The 12,285-nt window shown below is 43.3% G+C and overlaps 1 protein-coding gene across 1 annotated transcript; it reads right to left on the minus strand.

Moving 5' to 3' along the window:
* Nucleotides 1–846: 846 nt before the first annotated feature.
* Nucleotides 847–7,467, minus strand: LOC128491561 (NXPE family member 3-like). The gene is made up of 6 exons (XM_053463880.1): nt 7,370–7,467; nt 5,707–6,366; nt 5,100–5,320; nt 2,722–2,832; nt 2,152–2,420; nt 847–1,379 (listed from the first exon to the last, which is right to left on the minus strand). The coding sequence occupies exons 1-6, from the start codon at nt 7,436–7,438 to the stop codon at nt 847–849; spliced, it is 1,863 nt and encodes a 620-aa protein (XP_053319855.1). The 5' UTR covers nt 7,439–7,467.
* Between the last annotated feature and the right edge of the window lie 4,818 nt (nt 7,468–12,285).

The following is a 12,285-nucleotide window of genomic DNA, read 5'->3' on the forward strand; positions in this document are numbered from 1 at the left end:
TTGTAAGCGTTAAATGTTTTATTAAGGAGAATATGTCGAGGATCCTCTCATTTTTAAGTCTATTCTCATGAGGAATCGTCAATTTCATGGGCCTGGATTTCCAAACCCCCCAGCCAAATAAACTCACTGTTTGGATAAAAGTTGGCCACAGATTATAATATGTATGGGAAACAAAACACAAACCAATTATCAACCCAATAAATTAGTTGTCAGAATTGCCACCAAAAGTAATACATTCCACCATTGTTTTCCAATCATCCCCCTGACAATGACTCCCCCCTTCCCATAAATATAACACCACCTTACACTAACCAGCCCCGCCACTGTGACACTGACGAGAAGACCCTTGGTCACCCCTACTAATAACAGGGAGGGCGGGTGTGAGATTCAGGTAAGAAAAACTGATTAGAAGTGACACTTACAAAATGGAGGGACCTATTTATACAGGACCTCCCAAGGTCCCAAAGCCAATGTCCCTCACCCAGTGAAGACCCCTTTCATTTAGCTGCAATGTTCCATGGGCTACATTCCACGGTTTCAGATTCAGTAACTTTGTAGTGACTATACTGTTTTGGGATCGCAAGTGTCTTCATCTTTATTCATTTTTTTTTTACGGACTGTCACCAAAGAAGGTTTTTGGCTTCCATAGCATTGAGTCTGAAGATAGGGCAGAGATGTATCCCAGGTGGGTGCTGTCCTAAGCTCGACCCAGGGCAGGTCCCCAGCTGCCCCCCCAACCTCTTACATCCATGGCTGCCATCTGCCATGGTCAGCGCAAGGAACTGCTGCCCTACTGGAATTGCCGCTCTATGCCTTGGCGAGAATGGTTCATGGGGGGTATGTGGCTCAACGGGGGCAGATATAAGATAACATAAGATCAACTTCATTCCTTATGACTTGCTGACCCGGGTGGATGTTTTTGAAAGAATAATGACATGACGTCATATCCCATGCGTCAATCATGGCGATGGGCAGACCTTTAAATGCTGCCCTCATTAAGATGTCCAGTTGAAAAGCCAGCCAATCACTGGTGTATACAGATGTTTCGCCTGTATTAGCCGTTTTAATAATAACGGTAGTCTGTGGGCTGCTGGAGAGCAGGGATACAACTGCCTTCCTTACCTGGGCTAACCTTCGTATGTAAAACCGTATTGGGAAGCTGGTGAAATGGGCCCAGACTGTTATCACTACAACTGTATGAGGTCCTCCACTAATGCCCGCTATGTCTACAGACTCATAGTGGAAATCAGAGGCCATAGTCCGTGTGGTCCTATAAGGTAGTCCGTGAGATCTAAAAGTCAGTAAGAGTCCAAATTCAGGGTCTACCGCAAGCAATGGTCCAGGCAGATAATTAACGTGCAGATCAATCCTCTTGAGGCCTGAGAGGAAACACAAAAGTTCTTCATTTTTCTAGATTAACATTAGTTGTTAATTACCTTTCCTAAATGTAATTATTTTCACTATGAACCACCCCAAAACAAGGCTAATGACCTGTACATTCCAGATATTTGTTCAGAAACTGGATCATAAAACCTGTTTTTAACTATTTCTACCAAAAACTGGCTCTACTTTTACACTTTGTTCATTCTATCCTGTTCTTCCTTTATCCATATCATCTATGCAAGGGAAGACATGTCATGGTCACCCTTTCTACGGAGGGTGTCCTAGATGGTTGTTCTTAGAGCTGTACATGTTCATCTAGTTTTAGAGTCAAGCTAGAAATTAATATTAGAAGCTATGTAAGTATTTGGCTTCCTGATAAATCTCTGTCTTATATTTTTGTTTAATTCACAAGACGAGGAACTCAGAAACCAAAATACTAACTCCACGGCTGAGAAACTATAAAAACAGCTATAATTCAAAGCTGAATCAGAATATCTTTTTTTAGGCTGTTTTCTGATTTAAACATTCTTAATCCTCCTCACTTTTCCAGTGCCTCAATCTACTGGATTAGTTCTTAGATTGTATACTGCTGCTCCTCCTCCTCCTTTCTTCTTTTCTTTAGTTCCTAATGTTCATTCCTCCATGTACCCCCCCTGTTAGATCAACATCCTTCCCTAACCATTATTTTCCATTTCCTTTAAAATGTTAATTTTCTAAAGGAAATCAGATACAGAAAAAGGTCCTATGGTTCTTGGTGGCTTTGCTTACTTGGGATGAATCTCTCTAGATATTCAAACCACTGACGCAGAGTGGAATCTCCAAACATGTAGATATTCTTTCCCCGTAGGCAGTCACTGGCATTTGATGGGTGAGGGAAGTGTTGCCCCTGACATGTCAAGGATGCCCAGTTATCATTATAATAATATCCAGAAGTCTGTGGGGGCTCTTGACCTGGTCTACAGACTGGCAGCTTTGAGATGAGTTCTATGAGAAAAAGAAGAAGGTCAAAGTAAGCAAAAATAGCGGTCAATGCGGAGCTGGTAAGAATAATTGGAATAATGTAATTAATAGAAGGCTATTACACAATAAAACTAAATATACTTATATTTCATACACATACCTACACACCTTATACACACACAGGGCCGGATTACCGTAGGGGCTGATGGAGCTGCAGCTCCAGGCCTCTACCTTAAAATAGGCCCAGTCAGGACCAGAGTGACTGGGCCTATGCGGCCTCTACGGCCATCCTTTTTGCAGGGCAACTGCGTCCGGGCCGGCCACTCTAGTGGGCCCAGGCAACCCCCATGATCAATTCCTCAGGGGCCCGCTACTTACGGTACTTGTTGCTCGTGCGCGTCTACCGTTTCTTCTACCGCCAGGGAGACGCAGGAATCCAACCGAGTCACGTTACGTACGTCACATGACCCTGCTGCGCTTCTGCTTCCCCTGTGCAGTAAAAAAGTTGTGCGAGTGCGAGCAACCCAGAATGAAGCAGCGGGCCCCTGCGGAAGTCTGCGAGCGGCACATACATCTTCAGTTCAGGTAAGGGGGTGGGGGAGGCTGTATAAAGGCAAACGTGAGATTGAGTTAGTGAGTGAGTGGGTGAATTGATGAGTATCTGTGAAGGAGTGAGTGAATGAATGTTTGTGAATGAGTATATGTACATGAGTATCTGAATGAAGGAATTAATGAGTATCAATGTATGAACGAATATCTGAATGAGTGAATGATTTTCTGTGAATTAGTGAATAAATATTTGTGGACGAGTGAATGAATATGTGTGTGTGACAGCATGGATGTGTAAGGGGGGGAGATGCCACAGGCAGGCTGTTTTGGTGGCATAGATGCCACAGGCAGGCTGTTTTGGTGGCAAAGATGCCACAGGCAAGCTGTTTTGGGGGCAAAGATGGCAAGTCCTATTCTTCCAATCTGGGTCTGGGTGCCAGATCTGATTTGATACTAAAGGGGGGGGTGGGTGGCATAAATACACAATGTGGGGCTGGCTGGGGGCAATACGCAAGGGTGTGGGGGCATTAATTCACAAGTGGGTGCTGGCTGGGGCATCACATAAATCAATACTAAAGTGGGGCTGTCTGGTTCGATAAATATACAATGTGGGGCTGACTGCGGACATAAATACACAATGGGGGGCACTCTGGAGTGCACAAATACAACTGGGGGCTGGCAGCATCAATACACAAGAGGGCCAGCTGCGGCTATCACATAAATCAATACCAAAGTGAAACCGTCCGTGGAAACCCTCCGGATGCGGGTGTCAGTGTGGCAGAGCCTGTCCTGTTGTGTGTGTTTGGGTGTCAGTGTGGCAGGGCCTGTCCTGGTGTGTGTGTTTGGTTGTCTGTGTGGCAGACCCTGTCCTGGTGTGTGTGTCTGGGTGTCAGTGTGGCAGAGCCTGTCCTGGTGTATGTGTTTGGGTATCAGTGTGGCAGAGCCTGTCCTGTTGTGTGTGTTTGGGTGTTGGTGTGGCAGGGCCTGTCCTGGTGTGTGTGTTTGGTTGTCTGTGGGGCAGAGCCTGTCCTGGTGTGTATGTATCTGGGTGTCTGTGTGGCAGAGCCTGTCATGTTGTGTGTGTTTGGGTGTTGGTGTGGCAGGGCCTGTCCTGGTATGTGTGTGTTTGGTTGTCTGTGTGGCAGAGCCTGTCCTGGTGTGTGTGTTTGGGTGTCAGTGTGGCAGAGCCTGTCCTGGTGTGTGTGTTTGGGTGTCTGAGTGGCAGAGCCTGTCCTGGTGTGTATTTAGTCATCTGTTTTCTGCCCCTTTACTTTCTGTAGAAATAAATTGAACTATTTAATTTTTACATATCCAGAGATAAAACACCCTCCTGAATTTGTACTTCAGAGGACAAAACATTCTAGGCCCAGAAATCAGTCAGAGCAAAAGTAAAGGTGTTATTTACTCTATTTCAACCTACTTATCTTATTAAAAAGGATCAGTGGCACTAAATTGTGGCTTCGGGATTCCCGTGTATGATGAGTTTTTTTTTAGTGTACTGATGTACTCCCACTCCCATCACATAAGATTCTATCTTATACTTTCTTCCGAGCACTGATGTTCTCTTTATCCAGTACACATGGATGTCGAGCAGTTAAGATTTTGTCCATTCTGTCTATTTTATTTATTTCCAAGAAAGGCCCACCAAACTCCTCAGCACCAGGTCCTGATGCTCTTAATCTGGCCCTGTACACACATACACCCGCACTACATTTGGTGTGCAAGGTTTTGGTGGCATGGTGGAGCAAACATATCTGCACTTCCCACGCTGCGGACCCTGCTGCTGGTGGCACTTGTTGCTGGAGTGTTGGTAGGTATGGTCATGTGACAGTCTCCGGCAGTTGGGTGCAAGACATCTTAAAATTGGACAAGCCAAGAAGCTTGTTCAACCAGAAGTAGAGACGTCCTTTAAACTGGTCCAGGGATTTTCTCTTAAGCAAACGGAAGAGGAGCTCACACTAAATTTTATATTTACATTTCGAGACTTGTTTTCGGATGCCAGTGAATTTGAGCTCCATGAATGATAAAACAGAGCAGTTTAATGTACGGACAGAAGCCGAGATGCACAACAGTCCAACTAAGATCTTCGATTTTAGAAAGTCTGGTTTCTCTGAATGGAAAGATATTTTTTCGGCGAGTCTTTGATAGTTTAGAGTTCTTTAGATAGAGTCCAGGAGAAATGTAATCTGTTTCAGTGTTTCACTCACCCACTCAGTAAGTAACTCTCCACTAAACTGGTCACATTACGAAAGCCGCCCGTAGAATGAGAAACCCAAGCGTCACAAGGCAGCTTTTGTGGCCTCACGCACTGCCACGTGTCACCACTGATAGGGTGGCTATAGGTACAGACGTCGCTCCTCCCCAGCTCAACATTACATTCGGTGACCTCAGTAACGCCATTCAGTTGGAAAAACCCTTTAAAATGGACCTTCAAGGAAAAAAACAAAAATACATCACCCATTAGATTACCTAGAAACATAGAAGTTGATGGCGGATAAAAAACGTTTGGCCCATTTTTCACGATGCAAGGGATTCAAACCCCTACCAGCCCTTCGTCTGAAGAAGCAGAAGTGGTCGGCAGAGAAGGTAGGGAAACATTTAGAGAGAGTGAAAGGGCCTGCAAACTTTCAGAGCTTTTTGCTTTTACATCTGTTTCGCGTGGAGGACCTCACTTTTGTGGCTTTGTACAAATCGTCAAATTTGCTAAAAATTTGCAGTTTCATACAAATCCGAATACTCACCCTCACATACTTACACACAGTCACACACACACATATAAACAGAATCACACAGTAACACACTTACACATATTACCCAACCCACTAAATTAAAGAGTTCATATTTTTCCGTACGGGGTGGCACTTGAGTGCCAGAGGGTAGACACTGATTTGTACATCCATCACACTTTAATCTAATAAGAAGCAAAAGACATGACACAGGTTCAAAAGACATATCAATTCCTTTCCATGGTTGACCCATTGTTACCTTTTCTGGGTGATTCTCTCTCTTGTCCTTAAGGACGGCCACAGCTTCACTGGACACAATTAGCTTGATATTCACAGCAACTTCTCCAGGCCATGGGAGTAGGAAAGCGGCCAAGTAGCTTCCATTGCCAAAGTCCTTCACATTTCCAGTTACCCCAGCTTTATACTTCGGGGAGTGCAACTTTGCTTCGAAAAAGTCACCTCCATAGGTTTTTGGGTAGCCGTTGTGATCCTTAGCCGTGATAAGGACCCTTAACGTTTCTCCAACCTTGAACGTGGTCTGATTGTCTAGCAGGTGGAAAGTGCTCTTTTTGGGGTGGGTGGAGAGGCTGATATTGGAAACAGTAGTAGGGGGTTCTGGCCAGTCTAGTAATTTCATGAGCTCATCATTCACAGTTGTATGAGGATTTGTGACAGGATTCAGAAATGTCCTTAATGGGGGAGGATGATACAAATCCGTAGATTTCATTCTTATCATCCTATAGGTGACCTATATGTACATGGAGAGAATATACAGATCAGTATAATGCGTTGCATAGACTTTATGGAGCAATTGGGAGATGTCGGAGGTCAATAACAAGGTGGGACTGTAGGAGGAATTATAGGGTAGTGATAAGGAATAATGGAAACGGAAAGCTTATCAGGAGTAGTAAGAGGAGGTATAGAAAGGTTTTTTGGCGTTACAGGGAGGAGTTTTATGGAGTAATAGGAGGGGTTATATGGTCTAACGGGAAGGGTTTTACTTTAGTGATTGCTTAGTAGACAGGTGTCCCTCAGCAGAAGTGGTAGAGGTTTATACAGTGAGGGAATATAAACACGCATGGGATAGACACACGGCTCCTGAATCTAAGACGAGACCAACCACTGATTAAGGTTTCTACGGGCAGACTAGACTGGGCCAAATGGGTCTGATCTGCCAGCAAATTCTAAGTACCTATGTTAAAAGGTTGTATAGAGTAATAGGAGGGCTATAGGGCTTAGGAGTCACACAGAGGGGTTATGTAGAGTAATTGATCCAGCAGTGTTCTGGCGCCCTGTGCAGACTACTCCTCTGGCGCCCCCCCATCCCAAAAAAAAGAGAGGAAAAAAATCTTGTAACAAACAACTAGCTTTCATTAAAGATAGTTTATGTGCAAGTGCAAACAAGTACAGTAATATATAACTGGAAACAATGGAAACAATAATATACATTAACCCCTTAAGGACAATGGGCGGTTCCTAAACCCATTGAAAACAATGCATTTTGAGCACGTACATGTACGGGCTTTGTCATTAAGGGGTTAAATACAAGGAAAAAACAGCTAATCTGCTGTAACAAAAACATTTTTTTAAATATTGAAAAAATAGGACCCCAGAAACGGAGTCACGGAGAGTGAGGGGCGCCGAACGGTTGCTGAAAACTTCACAAGCGACCGCTCGGCGCCCCTGCCTGGCACTTAAATTAAAACGTCGGGGGGGGGGGTTTGTTTTAACTTTATTTAACATCCTCTCACCAATGCCAAATATCCTATAAAGCAGAAGAGAACCCAGCACAGTCTTCTGGTCCAAATCATTGTGGCCATTATCTGTTTCTTCCAAGAACATCCAAAAAAGAAAACAGCATCAGCATAGATTCACGTCAGCATCCCTAAACACACCTACAAAACAGAAAATTTATAAATGGTATGTTAAAATAATATTCCAGTACCCAGCGCAAAAATCAAAACCTTTTTCAATTTGTTTCATTCTTCTTTTATTCATTTTTCATTCATTCTTTTTCTTTCATTACTGGTTCCTGAATGAATGAAATGAATGCATTTTAATTGGGTGGTAGAAAAGTGGCATCCTAGCAGAAGTGGTAGATGTTTGCGTCATTACATCAGGCAGTTACACTCCATAACTTGTGTTACGCTGATTATCATTAAGGTTAGCGTTCATTCCGTCTGCCGTGTGTGTGTGTGGGGGGGGGTTAGTAAGCGCTTATGTCACTATATATCTTCACACTATGATAACGGGTATCACAAGGTTCTCTGGACTGTCTTCTCTGCGACCAGTAGGGCAATATCCATTCATAAATCTAATCTGTCCACTTTTCCTGGCATCTCTATTACTGTTGACAACTCCACTATCCAACACAGGTTGTCCAGAATCTGTTGCGTTTGCCCACACCAGAGGCAGAAGTTCTTCTGCCCAGAATACGACCACCAAGGGAGAAGCCGTCGGTCGGAGTTAGCAGGATTTAGACGATCCCAACAGCAAGGAGGCCTCTGTGCAAGCAGGTAAGTATCGGTACTGAGTAGATATAGCAAGGTTCAGGCTCCAGCACAGGACAGACTTCACAAATAGTTTCTCAGAAAACCAAGGGTTAAGTCAAACCGGATAGTCAGGATAGTCGGGCTGGTACATGTAGCGGGGCAGTCATACAAGCCAAGGGTCCGTACACAAGGCGGGTGGTCAGACAAGCCAAACTGGTACATGTAGGGACCAGACAGAAGCACAAAAGCACCAAGGATGGTCAGGCAGGCAAAGGGTCAGAACGCAAAGATCAGGAACTCAGATGAGAGCATTTCCAGATTTTTAAATCCAGCGCCAGCTCTAACCCCGCTCCCAATCTTTCATTAGTTTAGATAATCAGGTAATTTCACGGGGGGGGGGCAAGCGCCCCTGCAGACAGCCATGCTTTATAAACGTTTTACAGAAGTCCATTGGTATGGTGCTCAGGTGATGGAGCCAAGACATGGGTCTAGCAAACAAAAGGGCAAAATTAAGGGCTATTTTGAATTGGTAAACGATCTGCAAATATATGGACTTCTAAACACCATTAAAAAACGTATGATTTGGGGTTATTTCCATCACAAGTTTCGGTGGATTTACTTGCTGTTTCATGACCTTAAGCAGCGTGAAAGCGGTTTTTAAAAAAAGCACAGAAAATTAACATTACGGTAAACTTTGGCTACACATTTGTGACAAAATGACTGGATGACGGGTGTCCGAATGCTCCTGGGAATGGAATTTAACCCCCGGGCTGTCTTAAACGATGCAGCTTTGGGACAAAGACCTACGCTGCATAATATTTGTCTCGTAATTGCCTGTAATTTGCGAAAATTCTATATAAATAAAATAATTTCCAAAATCAAGACAATTAAATAATCCAATTTTGGGTATTTTCAACTTAACTATTGTAGTGGCAAAATACAAAAATACAATAAAATTTTGTGTATTACTTATATTTTGAGTGTTGGACTTAAAATAGTCTCAAAAGAAAGAACAATCTTTTCTTTTAAAAAAACAAAATAAAGAGGCATAAAAGGTCAAATATTTTATTTGTCCCACCCTTAGGTTCTGAAAGTCAACCGGGGATTTGTCCTATAGAAAAAGATGACGTCTAAATTGAATTCCACCCCTCGGTCTAACGTCTGAATGCATACTTTCAACTTGTTATGTTATCTAAACACTTCTCTATGTAATAAATAAGAGATATGTATTTATGACATATACTTTAAAGGGACACGCCAGCCATCATGCACATCGCATAGGATTTTCAGCATGTCCCCCTTGTAAATGCATGGGGGGGTTCTGCAGAATCCCCTCCATATGCATTTGCCCCATTGCCCATTGCCTGCCCCCAGCTGGTGAACGTCGCGGGGTGGTGGGGCATCTAAGGAGAAAACGCTCTCTTTGATTTCCAGCCATTGATTGGCAAGAATTGTCGGACCATGGAGGAGATGGGGAGACCTCAAGAAAGTTTTTTATTTTTTAAAGCATGAATATTAAAGGACTTGCTTCAACATGCGATCTTATTTGTGGATCTGTCAGGGACAAGAAAGTGTTTAGGTTTCTTTAAGAAGCAAATTATATATTTTCTATAAATGTAATTTATATTTCTATATTTCATGAAGAAATGATGTTTTAATTAAAACAATAATATTAAGCACCATGATATTAGTTTGTAAGTGAGACGCAATCATAGGAAGATAATAAATACCAGCACCCAGTGCTGATCATATAAACAGATGAATTACGTCATAATCAAGAATCCCACTCGTCGCTTTTCTCACTGATAGATCACAGCTGAAATCCCTGCCTGAATACGGCCGATGTCCTTCATAATAGCTTTTTTCTTTTTTCCCTTTCTCTCCTTTTTTAAAATGTAATTTTTCTTGACATAAAAACAATAATGACAGGTATTCAAGTCAACCATTTATCACCAAATAAAATACAGAAATGTTTCATTTTAAGGGAAAAACAAGGCACCTACAATCCAAACTATGAATGATGTACAAGGCAGGTAAATACATTTACAATGAGTATAAACTTGACACAGTTTGAAAACACTGATAAAGCAAAGGAGGTCAACGTCTTTCTATTGAGATCATCTAAACTCATCCAGCGGAGATGAATACAGTGAGCTAAGTGAAGGTCCTAGCATTCTAGGTTGGACTATCATTGTCCTCCTCCACCAGACAGCGAAGCTCCTGTCAGAATAGCTTTACCTTCCTGAAAAGTGATGGGTTTCACAAGGAACATTAGTAGAACCATTAGGTTGCTTCCGTTACCAAGTTATTACAATATAATCTTTTAGAAGGGTTAATAAGAAGTCAGAGAATTTGGAATGTGTGTTTCTAAGAATGTCCATCATCCTCTACGCGTGCGCCACAGCCTCTTGCCCCCCTCAATTAAGCCCCATACGCAGCCTGCCCAATACGGGAATATCCAAGCACCACTTGACCTCTTCCAAGGATGTTATAGCCAACTAACCATCTCCTTTCACATTCTGACCACGTTTCTTACCTCACTGTGCTAAAAAAATAAATAGATAAATAAAAATAGGCATTTCTTTCTTACCTGTAACACTGCAGACTGGGCAACATCAACACGGGAAAGGGAAGAAAAGGATCGGCAGGGTACTGTGATGGTTTATAAACAGTCGCTGTTAGGCAGGTGGACCTTGTCCTTCTTGAGGATAAACAGTAGTTTGCTCTTTGTGAGTGAAATGTAGTATTAATGGTGATATGGTGCGCTTAAAAAGAAAATAGTTTACACAATTATATGCTCTAGTTTTGCTTCAGATTTCCAACATATAGGGACATAAACATTGAAGAAAGATAGAAAGAAGAAAAGGCAAAAACAGATGTACAGGTGGAATACTGCAACGATATGGCCTTCAGACACTCCAGTGCAGGGGCAGAACTACCTGGGGGGCTCGGGCGACCCCTGCGACCCCTTCCTCCTGTCTCCTCGTACCGGTTCAAAATTGTTTAGAAAGGGCCCTCTCTATACTATTTTAAACCAGCACAGGGAGACAGGAACTTATCATCACGTGACCTCGCAGTGAAACCACGGTGTGTGAGCAGCCAGACAAAGCTGCTGGAGAGATGAGAGATAAGCGGGGGCGGGCAGGATGTATATTTATATAAATCTAGCTACCGTATTTGCTCGATTATAAGACGACCCTGATTATAAGACGACCCCCCAAAATCTGAATATTAACTTAGGAAAAAAAGAAAAAGCCTGAATATAAGACTACCCTAAAGGAAAAAAGTTTTACCAGTAAATGTTAATTCATGTAAACTATTTTTTTTAATAAAAGCTATGATTGAGAAAAATATTTTTTTTGTTTTTATTTCCTTGTATTTTCCAACCTGTCCCCCAGTTACGCACATCTGCCCCCAGGCTTGCCACACCAATATGGCACTGTGGCCCATGATATGCCTTTTAACCCTCTATATGCCACTGTGCCCCATGGTATGCCTTTTGACCCCCTATGTGCCACTCTGCCTCCAGAAATGCCTTATACCCCTATATCCCATTCTGGCATTTAGGGGGTTAAAATGCATATTATGGGGCAGAGTGGCATATAGGGAGGTATAAGGCATTCCAGGAGGCAGAGTGGCATTAAGGGAGTTAAAAGGCATTGTATAGAGCACTCTGCCTCCAGAAATGCCTTATACCCCTATATGCCACTCTGGCATTTAGGGGGTTAAAAGGCATATTATGGGGCAGAGTGGCATATAGGGAGGTATAAGGCATTTCAGGAGGCAGAGTGCTCTATTAAATGCCCCCTTAACGCCACTCTGCCTCCTGAAATGCCTTATACCTCCCTATATGCCACTCTGCCACATAATATGCCTTTTAACCCCCTAAGTGCCAGAGTGGCATATAGGGGTATAAGGCATTCCAGAAATGCCCTATGCCCCCATTTAACACACACACACACTTACCGGTGCTTCCAATTTCCTGCTGTATTGACGGGGCAGCGGGTTGACGTCTCCTTCCGCTGCAGCCGGAAGGAGGTGGAGTTTGCAGCGGGGGTTTGTCTGCGTCCGTTGCATATACCTTCCCTGGCTGTCAGAGATCAGAGTTCCCCGCACTGGTGCCGCACCGGTGATCTCTGATCTCTGACAGTTGGGGAAGGTCTACGCGACGGACG

This window comes from Spea bombifrons, chromosome 4, assembly GCF_027358695.1.
Source record: "Spea bombifrons isolate aSpeBom1 chromosome 4, aSpeBom1.2.pri, whole genome shotgun sequence".
NCBI lineage: Eukaryota > Metazoa > Chordata > Amphibia > Anura > Pelobatidae > Spea > Spea bombifrons.